At 46.1% G+C, this 19520-nt stretch overlaps 1 protein-coding gene across 9 annotated transcripts in view; it reads right to left on the bottom strand.

Annotated features, from left to right (window-relative positions):
* GULP1 (GULP PTB domain containing engulfment adaptor 1) overlaps positions 1–19520 on the bottom strand; it is a 267536-nt gene that overhangs the window by 94764 nt on the left and 153252 nt on the right. For all 9 annotated transcript variants that reach the window (XM_077319443.1, XM_077319442.1, XM_077319440.1 and 6 more), the window contains one exon: positions 4796–4857. In XM_077319443.1, coding sequence (XP_077175558.1) covers positions 4796–4857 — 62 coding nt within the window. The remainder of the gene's footprint in view (positions 1–4795; positions 4858–19520) is intronic.

Below are 19520 nucleotides of genomic sequence, written 5' to 3'. Positions count from 1 at the left end.
TTTGGGGATGTGTCTACCGTGCTGTGTCAGAAATGCAAAGGTGTCCACAGACTTTAAAAGTTTGGAAGACCCCTGGCTTCTACATTAGGAAAAGTCCATAGGCATTTCAGCCCTAAAATGCATTTCTTTCTAGTGAAATGTGCCAAGAAATGTTTTCTTAAATGAAAATATGTGGTCAGTTGGAACACTGTGGGTTTTTAAAGAATCAAATATTTTAAACAGGATTATTTCCCCATTGGTTTAATTACCCGTTAAAGCTCACAGAATCAAAGGACTAAATGAATAACTTGTTACAACTCTTGCCTTAGTCCTCTTTGTGTCAAAAATCAACAGAACACTTTTCATACATTTGTTCTTCTTTAGCACTGGGGTTATCCATCTTTGTCTTGCTTCACTAAATAAAGTGGATTCAAGGACTGCTGAGGTAGGTATCTTCCCCATGTTACAAAAACACCAATGATCAGGGGAAGGGACTGCAAAGTGACCTTTCAGTTCAGAAGAGGTAGGGAATTAAAACAACACACCATCTTGGAATAGTCAAAGATGACGAGATGTTCCAATCCGATATAGGAAAGAGAACACCCCCTTCTTGCTCACAGATTTGTGCTTCTAACTGGCTTCAAGCTCTAGTAGACACTACTGCGATAGGTTTCAGGTCACCAGGGAAAAGGGAAATGTCATCCCTGGCTGATCAGGACATGAGTCCTATGGCAACATGAAAGCCAGGTAGTGTCATGGACCGCAGCACTGACTATTCCTTCCCATGTGAAGAAGATTTGAACGATGCTGAGCACCTGGCCACACCCTAGAATGAGGCTGCTGAGACATTTCCAGGAACCCACTTTTGTCAAACTACAGGAGCGACAGGAGACTCTGTCAATTCTCTTGCAAACAACCTTGCCTTCCTGGGTAGACTCTGTCCCTCATCCTCCCCCCCTCCAAACATACCCAAGTCCACTGTATATCTCTCTGCAACTGACCCCTCAGGACATCCAAGGCTAAGAACCACCATGATCTTGTAGAGTTCTATCCACCATTACCGGGTGCAGCACTTTAAAGAAATGGGTAGTCTTCCTTCTGGACCTGCATTTCATGGTCCTTGCAGGAGGACATATGGCTTCACTCTAACCATAGCCTTTACAGGAACAACATCTAACCTACTGCACTATGGACTCCTGCCCAAGCAACCACATTTCCGCTCTTGCTCTGGGACCTTAAGCTTTTGTACGGCTGGGAGCTCTCCTTACTATGGTAAGTATGTGGTGTCAAGTGGAAAGGAACTCAAACAATAATGGGAACCAAAAGGGAATCAAATTGGATCACCCTGGAGTTTGGGAAGGTTTTATTTTTAAATAGATAAAGATGGGGACTCATGAAACCTAGTGCCACTCAAGGATGTGGATTCAGTTAGGGGTGGGCCATCACCTGCCTGATTGGTGGTCCAGGGCGAGTGACTCCCCAGGGGCCCCAACAGGTAGGCAATGAGTCCCAACTTCTCCTACCACTCCTCTCCGGCTTTATTTATAGTACAGATGATGATGATGATGATGATGATTGATGTGGAAAAAGGATTTGAAGTGTATGAGCAATGCCTTGCCAAGTCTCAGGAATTAAAGGTGACTTCTGGTTCCTAGTAGTCGGACCCTCTCTACCGCACACCTTTTCATCCTGCCATTTTAGTTATCATCTTCTATCCCTTGACGGGAAGCACTGGATCTGGGGAGCAGGCTAATAAACACTGTCTCCATAATGACCATATATCTCAGTCACCGGAAAAATATTAGGTGCTCAGAACATGAATCTGGTTCCAGGGAAATATTCAACCTTCACTCACAGATAGCAGCTCTATTGCACTTCACATTGAGTGGAGTCTTAGTGTCTCTCTCACGACCTAGTTATTTGTTTAGGCCCTGTGATGTGGTGGCCCTTGGTAGGGTTGTCCAATCCAGGCTGGGTGATTCTTGGAAATCTGGGGGCAGAGCCTGGAGAGGGAGCTCAGCTGAGACAGAATCATAGAACCCTAGAGTTGGGAGAGGCCAAATAGGCCATCTACTCCAAGCCCCTGCTCAATGCTAAAGCATCCAGGATATATATCTGTCCAGCTGCTGCTTGAAGACCACCGGTGACCTCCTTAGGCCATTCCACTAATGAACTTGAAGAACTAGAACTTTTTACTACCCAAAGAAGTCACTGCTGAACTACTCGGACTGTGAAAATACTGTTCTAAATGTAGTTTAAACCCATTACTGTGGGTCCTGTCTTCTGCTGACAACAAGAACGGCTCCTAGCCCTCCTCTAAGCGACAACCTTTCAAATGCTTAGACATTCATCATGTCCCTTCTCAACCTCCTCCAGGCAGAACATTCCCAAGTCCCTTTCCTCATAGGGCTTGGTCCCCAGGCCCCAGATCATCTTTGTTGTTCTCCTCTGCATCTTCTTGATTTTGTCCACCTCCTTTTTGAAGTGAGGCCTCCAGATCTGCAAACAGGACTCCAGGTGGGGTCTGACCAAAGCAGCACACAGTAGGATTATGACATCTTACGATTTCATTGTGATGCCTCTGTTGATAAGATTCCACTCACCTTTTTTATTTTCGCATTACACAAGTGACACAAACAATTTTTGGCAGGGGGGAACACTTGGGCATGATACTGGGGTCATTGTGGGTGGGGAGGTAGTTGAGAGTTTCCTGCATTGTGTAGGGAGTTGGACTAGATGACCCTGGAGGCACCTTCTAACTCTACGATCATATGATACATTTGCCTTCCTTACCGCCACATCACACTGTCTGCTCATATTTAGCTTAGTCCACAAGTATCCCAAAATCATCTTCACACACACTGCTACCCAGAAGTGTATCTCTCCTCCAGTATGCATACTTCTCATTTTTGAGATCCAGATGCAGAACTCTACACTTATTCTTATTGAATAGCATCTTGTTCTCAAAGCAATGCCAGAGTACGCTTGCTACAGCAACTATTTTCACTTTGTAGTTGAGAGTTAAGCTAAAATTCTAGGAGAGCTAAAAGCTCCATGTGGGTACTGGAACTCCTAGCCTTGGGTAGTTAATACACACACAAAAAAACCAAAAACACTTCTTTTAAACCTCCACAGAAATTGCCACTGGACATTCCTTCTGATTTCTGTATATATCACTGTGATGAGTGCCACTGATGCAACTTAGAATCATAGAATAACAGAGTTGGAAGGGACCTCCTGGGTCATCAGTCCACCCCCCTGCACTATGCAGGACACTCACAACCCTATCTCTCATCCACTGTAACCTGCCACCTCCTTGAACCTTCACAGAATCAGCCTCTCTGTCAGATGGCCATCTAGCCTCTGTTTAAAAATTTCCGATGGAGAATCCACCACCTCCTGAGGAAGCCTGTTCCACTGAGAAACTGTCAGGAACTTCTTCCAGAGGTTTAGACGGAATTTCTTTTGAATTAATTTCATCTCATTGATTCTGGTCCATCCCTCCTTTTAAATACTTGAAGTTGGTTATCAGATCCCCTCTCAGTCGTCTCCTCTCCAGGCTAAACAGACCAAGCTCCCACAACCTTTCAACATACATCTTGGTCTCCAAACCCCTCTCCACCTTTGTTGCCCTCCTCTGGACATGCTCCAGTTTGTCTACGTTCCTCTTGAACTGTGGTACCCAAAACTGAACATACTATCCAAGTGAGGCCGAAAACGAGCAGAATAAAGTGGTACCATCACCAACGTTGAGCCAATGAAATAGTTACATATACTAACAAATGTCAGTGCTTTGCTTACTGGAAGGAAAACTGGACAATAACACAAACTCTAACTGAGAAGATTGTAAGCCAGGGGTGGCCAAATCATAGCTCTCTTGATGTCTGTGGCCTACAATTACTATGAGCCCCTGCTAGGGGCTCATGGAAATCATAGTCCACGGACATCTAAATAATCTAAATAATAAATCTAAATCTAAATATGTATTTCTTTAGATTATTTAGATTATTATTTTAGATTATTATAGATTTTTCTAGATTGTCTGTGTGTGAAATCTAAATAAATAAATAAATAAAATCTGGAGAACCACAGTTTGGCCACCCCTGACTTAAACCATACTTCTACGGGCAACCTCTAAGGCAGGGGTAGTCAAACTGCGGCCCTCCAGATGTCCATGGACTACAATTCCCAGGAGCCCCCTGCCAGCGAATGCTGGCAGGGGGCTCCTGGGAATTGTAGTCCATGGACATCTGGAGGGCCGCAGTTTGACTACCCCTGCTCTAAGAAAAGGGTAGTCAACCTGTGGTCCTCCAGATGTCCATGGACTACAATTCTCATGAGCCCCTGATAGCATTTGCTGGCAGGAGCTCCTGGGAATTGTAGTCCATGGACATCTGGAGGACCACAGGTTGACTACCCCTGCTCTAAGGCACAGAGTAGCAGTTTATCGGGTGGGATGGGTTGGTGTTATCAGCACTGATGAGGACAACGCCTGTCCATCTGCAGTCTTCCACTGGGCAAAACAGGCTTCAGGTTCTCTGGGGTCCCCTCACGAAATAAACTTGCTCAAGTCCAAATCTGGCTTGTACCCGTCTTCCTAAATATGTATACCATCTACATCAGGAAGCCCTCCCCCCCCCCTTCAACTCACCAAACAAGCTGCAATCGAATTATTCTACTGGATCCCAAATTCCTGGCCCCTTTTGAACCACGACGAGTCGGCTGCACTTTTTGCAACAGGAAAGCAAACTCAGAGCCGAGAGGTTTGCCAGATGCCCGAGCGAGCGAGAATAACAGAAGTAAGCAGAGCTCTCACCTTTGCGCTGTAGGGAATGTAATGCTTTGATAAAGCCTCGGGAGTATGCATCCACGTTTTGTCTGCAAAGGAGAGGAGGGGGGGGGGAAACAATATTCAGCCACTCTAAATCTTGTCTTACGATCCTCCGGTGCAGGCATCCGTCTTTCTAAACAAGCTCTTGTAAGAACTCTTGCTTTAAAAGAATTTCCCCTAACAACAGTGACAAAATATTATTGCACATAGAGCAACCTTCTCGTGCCAGGGTCTCTCGTACCGAGACAGGATTCGTTCTGTGTTCAAAGAGCTTCGCATACAATATCTCAGAAACTCTTTAAACCAGCCAAGGAGCCCACGCCAGGGAAATCATGTCATAAAGCCCGCAAAAACACCACCCTTGGCCAGAGATTATTCTGCAGGCTCGTGTTTTTGTCGTTTACATTTGTATCTGTTTTTTTCTTTCTTTCAGAATTTTAGCGTCTGATTGGCCACTGGAGATTGGATTCGCCAACAGATTTGATTCACCAGTTCACCCGGAAGGTGGTATAACAATCAAATGCATGCATTCATTAAATGGCGGTGCAGATTTCTTTGGAACATGGCTTTGTCAGCAACTCTCGACTCAGCACAAGAATCTTCACTGTGTGACTGAAGATAAAATGCAGGCTCACAAAAGTTGCCCCCCCCCTGCCTTAAATATGCCCATTCTCTTGTCAGCGAATAACAATACTGGTCTACACACATGAACGCACACATGACTGAATCAGACCAGAAGAAGAAGAAGAAGAAGAAGAAGAAGAAGAAGAAGAAGAAGAAGAAGAAGAGTTGGTTCTTATATGCTGCTTTTCTCTATCCAGAGGAATCTCAAAGCGGCTTACATTTGCCTTTCCTTCGTTTCCCCATAACAGGTAGATGAGGTTGAGAGAGCTCTGACAGGACTACTCTGTGGGAACAGCAATATCAGGGGTCTGACTATCCAAGGTCACTCAGCTGGCTGCATGTGGAGGAGCAGGGAATCAAATATGGTTCGCCAGATTAGAGTCATCTTAGTGCAGTGGTTAAAAGCAGCAGTTTATAATCTGGCAAACTGGGTAGGACCAAAAAATCTCTTCATTCTAGTGCTGTGTGAACCTAAGGTGTATTATCATGAAGGAGATGCCCTCAGAGTGGATCTCAAAGACTGTGAATGGAGGAATGGGAACCTTTTGTATATACATAAGTATATACAAAAGCCTTCAATTGTCTGTGTTTCTGAACAAAGGTGTTTTTAAATTTCCTCCTTCTGCATAGCAATGTTAGAACATGAGCCATGTTGGATTAGGCCAATGGCCCATCCAGTCCAACATTCTGTCACACACTGGCCAAAATCCAGATGCCATCAGGAGGTCCACCAGTGAGGAGAGAACTCAAGAGGCCCTCCCGCTCCTGCCCCCCAAGCACAAAAAAAAAACAGAGCATCACTGCCTCAGACATAAGATCATAAGAGAAGCCATGTTGGATCAGGCCAGTGGCCCATCCAGTCCAACATTATGTCATATACTGGTCAAAATCCAGGTGCCAGCAGGAAGCCCACCAGTGGGGACCCTGGAATTCCCTGATGCTCTCCCATTCATGTACTGAACAGGGCCAATTCTGCATGGCAGCTAAGATCTGACAAGATCAGACTAGTCCCAACTAACAATGCCAATCAATGCTAGCTATAATATGAAAGGACTTTTCAGCCACCTGAAGGAAGTGGATGAAAAAAATTAAACTTTATTCTCACTAAAAGTTTGTCATTCCAATGGAACCTTCTATTTACAAGGTCCATACAAGGAACAGCCAACAAGATCCAGAAAAGGGGAGGGGAGCTAGTGTCAGGGGCTAACTGACTAACAACACTTCTGGATTAATAGAAAGCTTTATTGCTAGCAGATCAAGACACCTCAACGTTCATAGTCGAATCTGATCAATACACATACAGCAAGCACTTTTATGGTTCTCTTTTCCCGCCCAAAGCTGTACATTTTCCCGGAGAGCAAAAGCCCCCCTCCCACAGATGCCAGCCTGGGCTCACATCCAGAGACGATAACCGGGTTGTCTTGGCCTTGGGTCTTAGACAGTTCCCCTCCCAGAGATAACACAGCCCAGCAGAGTTATTTGCAAGACTAAATCACAGAGCAAAGCAGACAGTTCAGGGTTGTTACAGAGACACCTAGATAACACACATTGATTCAAGATGGAGTCACTCAGGTCAACCACAAATCATGGGAGAGATCACATGACCGTGACACCTAGAAACTGACTTCGAGGAAAACATCAATCAGTCTTCTGCCCACTGGATTGTCTTCCCTATGAGGAAACGCTGAAGAGTTTGGGACTTCTCTGTTTGAAAAAAGAGATGACTAGGGGGATATGACAGAGGTTTATACAATTATGCATGTGGTAGAGAATGTTGACCAAGAGAAATCTTTCTCACTTTTCCAAAGTATCAGAACTTCAGGGCATCCAATGAAGCTGATAGACACTAGGTTCAGGACAGACAAAAGAAAATACCTCTTGACACTGAGAGTGATTAAAATGTGGAATTCCCTGCCACAGGATGCAGTGATGGCCACAGGAATAAGCAACTTTAATAGGGGATTAGATAGATTCATTGAGGGGGGGATCTACCAATGGCTGTGAGCCATGGTGACTGAGGGGAACCTCCAAATTCAGAGGCAGTAAGCCTCTGAATTCCAGAGCCAGGAGGCAACATCAGGGAATGGCTGCAACCACTCTGTCCTTTTATTGGCCCTCCAGAGGAACTGGTTGGCCACTGTGTGAGACAGGATGCTGGACCAGATGAGCAACTGGTCCTTTTCCAGCAGGGCTCTTCTGATGTTCTTGGGAAGGCTTCAGCCTCTCTACCCTGTTGTTGGTCCTGCAGAGGAACTGGATGGCCAGTGTGTAAGGCAAGATGCTGGACTAGATGGACCACTGGTCTGATCCAGCAGGGCTCTCAGGAAGGCCTCAGACTTTCTGTCATGTTATTGGCCCTCCAGAGGAACTAGCTGACCACTGTGTGAGACAAAAGGCTGGACTAGATGGACCACTGGTCTGATCCAGCAAGGTTTTTCTTATGTCCGTAATGCAATTTAGTTTCAAAGCAACAGAAAGAGGCTGCTCTGAAATTGAAGACTGTGTGTGTGTGTGGAGGGGAAGATACTACCCTAAGAAGTTCAGCTGAAAATTATGCAAAAGGATTTGGCAGTGGATGCTTTCAATTTCTTAGATGAATGGGTTTCACAATGAAAGCCAGATGACTGTGTTCCTTCACTCATTTCCTTTAAAATTAATTTTAACGGGAATTCAGTCTGCTCCGCCTTATTTTTGCTCTGAAATAATACACAAAACACAGCGCTCCAAAATAGAGCAACCTCGGAAGAACAACAATTAGGATTACTTTGGCATTTCACATATATCGAAAAACAGGGAAACGTCTCTGTGTAGCAGCTGAAATGATAACTTTTTAACAATAGCCAGCAAGAAATTTAAATGCCCCGTTAAACCCTTAGAGGCACGATCTGAAGCAGTAAGAGCTTCTGTCTCCCTGCATTCAAAAACAGAGATTTAAGCACATGGTCTGTTTTCGCCATGAAATGCTGAGGTTTAAACATGGTGGATTTGGTTGTTTTGTGCCCTACTTTTTGATATGATAATTCTTACAGCCTCATGGGCGGACCTTTCACGTGAACACTTTGCTCAAGTTATGAAAGGACGTATCTAGATATCATCAACATACCTATGTCAACCCAGCCCAAAAGTTTAGACCAGCTGAGCTGTGTCTCAACTCTCGATGTCAGCACTAGGCTAGCAGCGCAGGACTGAGTGTCGAATGCTGCTTTCAGATCTAGAAAGAACAGCAGCGCCGACCCACCTAAAGCCGGCTACTTTCAGAGGTGGTCTGTCAGGGTGACCAGAGCCATTTCCTCCCCATATCCAGGTCGGAAATCAGACTGGAACGGGTCAAGAGCTGATGTTGCATCTTGGAAAGTCTGTAGCTGTCCCACAACCACATGGTCAGTCGCCGTACCCCAAAATGCCCAATGCAAAACTGGGATGTCTTCCAAAATAAGGATGAGGCTGTGATCACCACTTGCTTGCATGTGGTGCTAACTCCCACTTTCATATGATACTGGGCCCGGTCCAGGGGGGTCCCAGGCCTAGCCCAACTCAGGCCCTCAGGCCCTCTGCAGGACCACTTATCTGCTTATGCCCCCCACAGGGCTCTTCACTCTGCAGGTATGAATTTGCTGGTTGTCCCAAGACATTCGCCTGACCTTGCCGAGAGCCAGGGCCTTTTCAGTCCTGGCCCCAACCTAGTGGAATGAGCTCCCGGAAGAGCTAAGGACACTGATGGTGCTCTCCAGGTTTCCCACTGTTTAGGTTATCAGTATTGGCCCATTGGCTGGAACAACAGGGCTGAGCTTTAGAAGGGCTAGACAATTTGACTATGCCACCATTTGTTTATTGTTTTGCATAAGGGTTTTTATGGGGTTTTGTATTGCAGTTTTATGGTTTTATCTGTAAACCGCCACGAGATGGCTATTGACCAGAGTGGCGGTATAAATATTGAAATATAAATTAAAATATAAATGCTGCACAGATTTCTCTGTATTCCATTTTTGCCCTGGGATCCATCAGTGTGCAAATCAGGGCTGGGCTGGGTGTGAGGGGGGAAACTCAGGCTTTCACCAGTCAGGCATTGCTCCCACTGAGAATCACTTCTATCATTTACCCTCACAAACTAATTAAAAAATAATGTCAGATCAGAATTAGAACACGATTCTGAAGTGACAACACCTGCTGCCCAGTTTGGTAGGCACCTTTCCTTCTTTCTATTTTTTATTCGTTTGACTGAGATCGGGGACTGTCTGCATGTATGTGGTGGGGGTGGCACAATAAACAGGCCACATTTTTAAAATCCCTTTGTTTGTGTTGTGATGGTTTTGTGTTTCAACACAATTAAAAGAAAATATTTCCGACTTGAAGGGGGGAAGCTCAAATGGTGCTGGAAGGTGACTGGGGAGTTTCCACCATATGACAATGATGGCTGAGTAAAACAAACAGGGGGAAGTTTTGACTCCCTGTTCCTTGGCTATCCACGTATGCAAATCCTGGGGACAAACAGGGGGGAGAGCAAGCCAAAGGCTCCCCATGCAGTCATGGGCAAAATCGGGGCAACTATCCCCAGCTCAAAACCCAAGAGGCAGCATGGCATAACACCTGGCTTAGTCGTCCATGTGGTAGATGCCTCAGTGGTAGTTGGCCAGGTCAGATGGGTCCAGCACCAGCTTTTTCAAGGCAATGATGCAATTCCATGATGATGTCCTGAGAGATTTTAGCTGAGAATAGTGGGTGACATCTATGTTGTATCAACGGCTCCGTCCTGCAGAAAGTGGCCCTTGCCACCCATCCAATCTTCTCAATTTGTCTCTTCACAAATGGGCGTTCTATTGGTAGGAAAGCTTGAGGCAAGTCCCCAAAACTTGCCAGGAGTCAAGTATGCTGATACAGCACGGATAGCATTCCTAAAGGCTTCTAGAGTTGAGCCCGGTAGCATCTTAGAGACCACCAAGGTTTTCGGGGTATAAACGTTCAAAAGTCAAAGCTCCCTCAGAATCATGTTGATCTCTAAGCTGGTACTAGAATTGAATCCAGCTGTTCTACTGCAGACTAACATGCTTACCCATGGTAACTATCCCAAAGGCTTCTTGTTCATCTCTATGCAGAATACCCAGCTTGGATAGCCCAGGGATGCCTGATCCAGTCAGATCTTAGAAGCTAGGCAGGGTTTGGCCCTGGCTAATGCTTGGAAGAGCGATCTCCAAGAAATACAATGTCTATGATGTGGGGACAGGCAACGGCAAAACACCTTTGAATATCTCTTGCCTGACAATCAGACAATCTTGGAATCTCCTGGTTATATTGCACACATGAAAGAAGAAAAGGGTAATATCAAGTCCAATGAAGAAAATTTGGGGCGGGGCAACTACACCAATTGCGACTTGTAGAGAAAGAATCATACCATATAAAAAGCTTACTGTCCTTTCAAAGACGTGCAGTCCTCTCATTCGCCCTCAGTTGGATGGCACTCCCTCAAAGATTGGCCCTCAATGGAAGGGCCCTCTCCCACTGAGGGCCAATCAAGCACTCTTCCCCATGTCTGTCTTCCTCCTTCTCCATGCTGCTTCACAGAAGAGCCAGCAGGAGGTGGTTTTAAAATTTCCAGAAATTCTACACCTCTGCTGGGTGTTTTTATGTAGATAATGCTATCTGATGAGTTCAGAAGGGCCAGTCAATGCCTAGATCTCTATAGAAAGGCATGATTACTGCCTTTTAGTAGGTTTTATACAGGCCAATCATTTTATTTTGACAATTTATCAGCAGGTGGGAGTGGACTACGCCTCCACTTTGATGGGATCCTTTACTCTTTTGAAGGTATCTAGTTTTTGTCTCTACTCTACAATGCCTCTGTTTGGGCTTGCTGGTCTAACTCAGCAATGATTTAACCCCAAGCCAATGGCCATCCACCTTGCAGGGATACTTATTTAATGTTATATCAGAACAACATTTTGGCACGGCTTTCATAGACCGAATAACTTTGATAAATCAAGACCACTAATGGATGCACGATCATCTCTTGGCATTAAGGCTGGCCGCCAGTGAATCATGAGCAATGGAACGGCCTTTATCTGTAATGCTGATGACTCTCCGTGACCTTTCTATTCCATATCTTCATATGATTTTTGGCAAGTTCTTAAACGTGTTAATTACCCACTGATGCTATACTTCACTGGAATGAGTCTGAAATATGACTCCAACAGACTATGAGACTTGCATTTGCCAAGGGTACAGAAAGAAAGGGGAGGGGGGGGAAGAACTTTCTAAAACACTTTATAGGATTTCCGCAGGACCTGTAAGATGGAGCTCTTACACTAGGCGTATGGTTGAGGCCAGAGCCTCTTGTGGCGCAGAGTGGTAAGGCAGCAGACATGCAGTCTGAAAGCTCGGCCCATGAGGTTGGGAGTTCAATCCCAGCAGCCGGCTCAAGGTTGACTCAGCCTTCCATCCTTCCGAGGTTGGTAAAATGAGTACCCAGCTTGCTGGGGGGTAAACGGTAATGACTGGGGAAGGCACTGGCAAACCACCCCGTATTGAGTCTGCCATGAAAACGCTAGAGCAGTGGTCCCCAACCCCCGGTCCGGGGACCGGTGCCGGTCCGTAGATCACTTGCTACCGGGCCGCAGCTCCTCCTCGTCCTCCTCCCTGGCTGCTGCCTCAGGGGCTGCCCTGCCACTCTGCTGCCAGCTCACCTTTGGTGCTCTCCAGCGACTGCCATGGCTGGGGCTTCCCCTCGCCGTGGCACTGTGCAGCTGTTGCTGGCAGCGACACCCAACGGTGGAAAGTAAGGGGCGCTGGTGGGAAAGCAAGTGGAGCAGGGGCTCAGGCAGCAGCGGCGATGTTCCTCGGCAAAAGACTACACCGCCGGGCCTCAGTAAAATTGTCAGGCGTTGACCAGTCCCCAGAGATAAAAAGGTTGGGGACCACTGCGCTAGAGGGCATCACCCCAAGGGTCAGACATGACCCGGTGCTTGCACAGGGGATACCTTTACCTTTACCTTTATGGAGTCCTGGCACTTCGAACAAGGATCCCCCAAAGCTTACTAATTCTGCTCCCACTCTCACAGAAAGACAACTTACCCACTAGGCTGAACAAGATGGGATGGGACGAGATGTGTGACCACTGCTGCCTTTGTTTTTGTGTCTGATAATTTGGGAAGGTTTTATTGGGGTTATGTGTTTTTATTGTTCTATGATGTAAACCACCATGAGCCCTTTTGGGGAGCAGCAGTCTATAAATTGAAAAACAAATAAAATAAAATAAATAAGTAGAGGATATTTTGCATTCATTTCTATGACTAAATGGGGCTATTGACCTATAGGAAAGACACCCTTCACTCCTATAGGAAAGACACCCTTCACAATGATTGACCTTACTTCCATTACTACTGGGGATCCAAATGTGTTAGCCAGTTTGGTGTAGTGGTTAGGAGTGCGGACTTCTAATCTGGCAAGCCAGGTTTGATTCTACACTCCTCCACATGCAACCAGCTGGGTGACCTTGGGCTCGCCACAGCGCTGATAAAACTGTTCTGACTGAGCAGTGATATCAGCGCTCTCTCAGCCTCACCCACCCCACAGGGTGTCTGTTGTGGGGAGAGGAAAGGGAAGGCAACTGTAAGCTGCTTTGAGCCTCCTTCGGGTAGGGGAAAGCGGCATATAAGAACCAACTCTTCTTCTTCTTCTTCTTAGACAAGTGGACCACTTCCTTCCTTCTCATACTTAAATAAACAAAAGGTTAAAAACAAGGCCAGATAAACAATAAGCAATTTTGACAAGACTGCCACCTCAAACCAACACTAGCTATTGAACAGATGCTTCTGTCAACAATTTGTACTGTGACAATTCCAATTGAAGTATATAAAATGTAATGTAACACAGGGCACAATGCTTAAGAGAAGATTCTATGGTAAGGTTACAGGTGATGCCAAAGTTCCTTTCATGGAAGACTCCCTTCCCCAATAGAAAATGTTGCTCTTGGACAACAGTTCATGTAGGGTCCAGCCTTGAGTACCTGCAGTGGACACTTAAGTATCAATATTTTTCATTGTGTCTTCTCATAGCAGGCAACTATTCTTAAAACTGAAGATGGAGCTGAAAAGTAGAAACATGTAGAAAATATTTTGCTAAAAGGATTGGACAACTTCTTTTGATTCCAAAATTAGAGTCCTCATTTAACACTGGGGGGGGGGGATATGGGGAGGCACCACCAGCATGACTTAACTTCTGGAGGGAACCCTGGAAGTGACTCATCCTTCCTGGAAATCACAAGAAAATTCATGGTAAAACCACAGAGTTACCAGTGATTCCTGGAGACGTGTGACATCATCCCCCCAAGAATCACAACAAACTTTATAGTAAACCACAGAGTTACCGGCAATTCCTAGAGACGTGTGACATCACTCCGCCCCCTGCCCCTAGGAATTGCAAGAATCTTTATGGTAAAACAACAGAGTTATCAACGATTCCCAGAGATGTGTGACATCACTTCTGCATTATCATTGTTGGTGAATTTATCAGTGTCCGAGGCTAGCCTGTGGAAGCACCAGCTGGACTCTCTAGCCAAAGAAGCAGCTTGGCTAGACCTCAGTATGGTTCCCCGGCTTCCTTCTCCTGCTGAACTGGTTAGTCCAGTCACAACCAGGCAGCAAAAGCGCTTGCAGTACTCTCTGTTAGATCTGGCCAGGGAGAGATGTCCCCCCACCCCTCCCAAAATGGTCAATGATGGGCCTGGAGGAGGTGGGAATGAATGAATGAATGAATGAATGAATGAATGAAACAGACAGTATGTTTTTAAAGCAAAGGTTCTTCTGAAGAGGAAGGTTTTTAGGCTTAATGGAAGGCTAGTAGGGGCCTGTTCCATAGTATCAGGCCTTACCTACCAACAAAAATGTCTTTAGAATGGGTTAGCACAGTGGCGATAATAAAGAGAAACTGAGAGAACAAAAAAGGTTGATGCAAAAGCTCATACAAGGAGATTACATGGAACATCTAAACACCGCCCGCGGCGCCGCTGGCGCCGTGGACTAAATAATTCGCTAAGGGGTAATGAGGCAGGATCTGTCCGTGATGAGGAAGGGTCCAGATTGGACCCTTCCTCTGGACAGACAATCAGAGGGACCAATCGGCAGGCGCGAAGCGCCTGCCGATTGGTCCCTCTGATTCCCAGCCCCAGCAACTGCGAGCCGCGGCGCAGCGTGGCTCGCAGTTGCTCCCAGCCTGATGCGGCGAGAGGCACAAAGCGCCTCTCGCCGCATCAGGACGCTACCTGAGGGAGCCCCTGGCAGCCGCGCGGAGTGCAGCTGCCGGGTGCTCCCTCCCCGGCGGCCTGATGTGGTGAGAGGCGCGAAGCACCTCTCGCCGCGTCAGGCCGCCGCCAGACAGAGCTCCCGGCAGTCGCGCAGAGTGCGGCTGCCGGCACCTCCCTGCCTCCGCCACCGCCGCGGCCCTCCCTGCTGCCGGGGCCTCCCTGCCGCCGCCGCCACGGCCCTCCCTGCCGCCGCTGCCACCGCCTCCCTGCCTCCGCCGCCGCGACCCTCCCTGCCGCCGCTACCGCCGCCTCCCTACCTCCTCCGGCGCACGGAGCCGCCAGAGACAGCCGTCGCCGCGGGACACCATGCTGGGTGAGTTCCTAGCACCCGCTGTATCCCTCTTACAGCGGGCTATCTTTCTAGTGACTGTATAATCCCCCTCCACCCCCCAGAATGTTAAGATCAAGCATCTCAAATCTGGTTAAGGTCCCTGTCCCATGGGAGATAAAACTTGGCCTCAACTAGGGCCAGGGCCTAACTGGTATGGCCCTGCCTAAGCTGATGCCATCAGATCTTGGAAGCTAAGCTGGTTTGGCCCTGGTGAGTAGTTGAATGGGGGACCACCAAATAAGTCCAGGATTGCTATTGAGGACAGGCTATGACAGGCCACCTCTGAATATATCCCATGTTCAAAGCCCTACTGGGTGCCTGCAACTTAATGGCACATTGTACCACCACTATTGTCTGGAGCCATTTCCGCCCAGATTTTTCTTATGGCTCTTGGCAAACTGGCTAGGTCGGGGGTGACCAAACTGTAGCTCTCCAGATGTCCATGGACTATCATTTCTATGAATCCCTAGAATCATAGAGATGGGAGGGATCTCCAGGATCATCTAGTCCAACCCCCTGCACAATGCAGGAACTCACAACTATCTGCCCATCCACAGTGACCCCAATTTTATGCACCAGTGATCCCTCCCACACACACACACACCAAAGATCTCCAGCATCCAGCCTGGCTTGTAGGGAATTCACCTACCATCCCACAGTGGCAATCAGCAATTCCCTGGGTATGCAAGGAAGGGCCACAAGAGCCAAAAACTGGCACATCCCTTCCTGCCCACCCACTCACTATCTGCCCAAGTTCATAAAATCAGTATTTCTGTCAGATGACTATCTAGCTCTGGCAGGATGTCATGAACTTCTGCTGCTGTCCATGGACATCTGGAGAGCCATAGTTGCCCACGCCCGGCCTGGGCGATCTGCTGGGTAGGATTCCTCTACATAAAGGTATGTTTGGTTTACTTCAGACAACCCTCAGCATATTCTTGAGGGACTGCAGCTTCCTACAGTGGCCAAACTGACCAATGCTGACCACTGGAGCCCAACAGGAAATATGCAAGGTCAAAGAAGTGAACGATGCAGATGGCCACCACTCAGCTGACTGCACCAGAGACTTAATCAATCATGGCATATGCCCTGTTTTCTTTTTCTCAGTTTGGGACTCACTGAGTTAAATCATACTTATTTCTACCAGTTCTTTCTAGGCTACACAACCAATTGGCAAAGGGACAAAGAGGAAAATACTGGCGGTCGAGCAAACATTCTTGAAGATTAGTTTTGTAATCTGGAAAAATAAGTTCTGATTGCCTTGCGTGACCCTCGCATTCCTAGCGTCCTAAATACTCCGGAGAATACTTTTTCAATCCTTTCTGCAATGAGGTGTGGAATCCCCCTCAACAGTACCCTGAAATGGTACAGCATTACACTTTGCACAGGCCAGGGTCAGCTATGGCTCTCCCCTTACCCTTTCCCCTATTAGATCGGATGTTGTCATGGGGACGGGGGGACGGGTAGTGGATTATACCACTGTGATGAACCCCGAGTTCCTGACCCAGGGTCCACATTCTTTAAGGCTGCTTTATCCTATGAAGCTCCTGGCTCTCCTGCTGAATTGTGGCACCTCTGCAGGCCCTCTGAGCAGAGCCCCTCCCATCCTCCCGCTTGCATTTCAAAAGCTCATCCTGATTGCAACTCCTTGCCCCTTTCCCACAGCACAGGTATATATTCCTTGCAACCCCCTCCTCCGGCGTCTCTGTCAAGACTCCTGTCCGTGAGCTTACGTGATCTGTAGGTCCTGGTCCTGATTCTATCAATAAAGACTCTTACTTAAAGCTTCATCCCGGAGCCCGAGAGTGATGTCTGTGGCGTGAATCTGCGTGGTCTCAACTGCTTGGTCCTGACAACCACCATTTCTATTTATTATTTATATATATGTTGTCATTTTGATGTCCTGTTATGATATTTGGATGGGGTTTTATTGGGGTTTTTAATTTTGGGGCTATCTGTAACCCGCCACAAGCCGGTTCTGGGAGTGGCAGGAAATAAAAACCCCAAAATAAATAAATAAATAAGAATGCGATGGCTGGGCGACCCTCGGCCAGTCACAGTTCTCTTAGGGCTTTTCCTGCAGAGCAGTTCTGTTAGAGCTCTCTCAGCCCCACCTCCCTCACAGGGTGTCTGTTGTGTTGAGAGGACGGGTAGGCGACTGCAAGCCACTTTGAGATGGCTTTGGGTCAAGGGGAGTCAAACTGCGACCCTCCAGATGTCCATGGACTACAATTCCCATGAGCCCCTACCAGCATTCACTGGCATCATCCCCCCAGGGGCTGATGGGAACTGTAGTCCATGGACATCTGGAGGGCCGCAGTTTGACTACCCTTGCTTTGGGTAGTAAAATGTGGGGTACAAAAAAACAACTCTCAAATTACGACTATGGGTCAAGTGTTTTTAATTAACTATTTAATAATTAATAGTGGAGCATTAGGATTTCACACAACAGAAAAAAAAATATTGCTACAGTTTAGTCTCCTGGTATGCATGGGTATATTCCCCAGTTAACTACCTCTGGTTAGAAATAATTTGTATGCAACAACCCTTAGAGGGACAGGTGCTCATTTTTCTGTCAGGATACTGAAAGCCGTATCTTCCTTGTACAGAATATCTTCTTCCATTCCAAACAACCGGTCTTTATAAATGGATTTATCTGCCAGCTTATTAAAATGACGTGTTGCTAATTTCGGATTGGCAATAGCATATTAGATTCCTTGCTAATAATGCTGCAGCTAGGTTTTCAAAGAAGCGTTAACCGTCTTTGACGTTTCAAGGACTTGCAGTGACAAATGACATCCCTGTTCTTCCAAAAATACGATGTTAAGCGGAATAAAGTTGTTTTCATCACTTCTCTTCCTCCTTAGTAATCTATCTCAAGTTTGCAATTATGTTGTTGTGTTGTTAGGTGCGAAGTCGTGTCCGACCCATTGCGACCCCATGGACAATGATCCTCCAGGCCTTCCTATCCTCTACCATTCCCTGGAGTCCATTTAAATTTGCACCGACTGCTTCACTGACTCCATCCAGCCACCTCATTTTCTGTCGTCCCCTTCTTCTTTTGCCCTCAATCGCTCCCAGCATTAGGCTCTTCTCCAGGGAGTCCTTCCTTCTCATGAGGTGGCCAAAGTATTTGAGTTCCATCTTCAGGATCTGGCCTTCTAAGAAGCAGTCAGGGTTGATCTCCTCTAGGACTGACCGGTTTGTTCGCCTTGCAGTCCAAGGGACTCGCAAGAGTCTTCTCCAGTTATAGGTAAGAAGATAAAAATCACCACCAGCTATTAGTAAATTGGCTGGTCAAAGCTGAACTCAGTATGCATGAGACGTTTTTCAGGAAGAATCATATAAATGCATCTACTCAGCTACAAACTTAATTGATGGTTCTTGACCAGTTGGGGACTCTAATGTCCTTCAATGGCCCAAGTTCTACTTCCATCAACACAAAGACCTTGGGATTAAAATTCGAAAAACCTGCAGAGACCATAATAATTAGCTGCTCTTAAGCTTAGTCAATAATCAGAGAGTCTGCAGATTCCTGCTGTGACATCACAACAAGTCAACCAATAGGAAGTCATGCATATAAATCAGAGACTGTTAGGAATATTATGACAGTGAAGAGAGACAATCCCAATTCTTCATATTTGCTGGCTTTTCCAGAACCAACAATGACTTGCATTCTAAGTAAGCAACAAAAGACAGCATCAAGCATTCGATAAAGCTATTGGATGATCCACCAAATATTATTCTTTTTCTTACAGATCCATGAATTATAACCCTAGTTCTTAAATTATGCTTACGTAAAACTGTATAACCAAATCCAGCTTGGCTATACAAACTGCATAGTTCTTGACGCATCCAGCTGCATTTAAGCTTAGTCAACAAAAAGAGGGAAGGCAAATTCCTGCTGTGACATCACAACAAGTCCACCAATCAGAACTCATGCACATATACTCATCTAGTTCTCTAACTGCAAACCAAAAAAAAAGTGTCACAGTGACATAGAAGTACACAGGCTATTAACCTTTCATATTCAGTAAAATTTGAATGCACAATAAATTTGGTGTATGAAATACAAATATCAACAGGAATGGTACTAGAAAGCTTTTTTTTAAAAAAAATTAATAACATCTATATATCACCCTCTCCTGAGGCTCGGGGCAGTTTTATTGTATTGGTCAAAGGCCTTCATATTGAAGGAAGCAAAATTTAAAAAAATTAACTACATAATTCAGCTAAAAAGATAATGACAGATAAAAATCCATTAACAGTTTAAGTTAGGATTTAAAACTCTTAGGATACCATTTCCCTCCCATAGTGGTTTCACTCTAATTTTCCTGGCTTCAAGGGCATAAAGAGTCATTCTACTGGATATATATGGATGAATATCAGACTATAAAACTATCAATCTGTCATGCTCAGACATTGTAGATGCATCTGGAATTAGCTTTAAAATAAATTTA

Source organism: Paroedura picta, chromosome 2, assembly GCF_049243985.1.
Source record: "Paroedura picta isolate Pp20150507F chromosome 2, Ppicta_v3.0, whole genome shotgun sequence".
NCBI classification, from domain to species: Eukaryota; Metazoa; Chordata; class Lepidosauria; order Squamata; family Gekkonidae; genus Paroedura; species Paroedura picta.
This window is presented reverse-complemented; position numbering and strand designations above follow the sequence as displayed.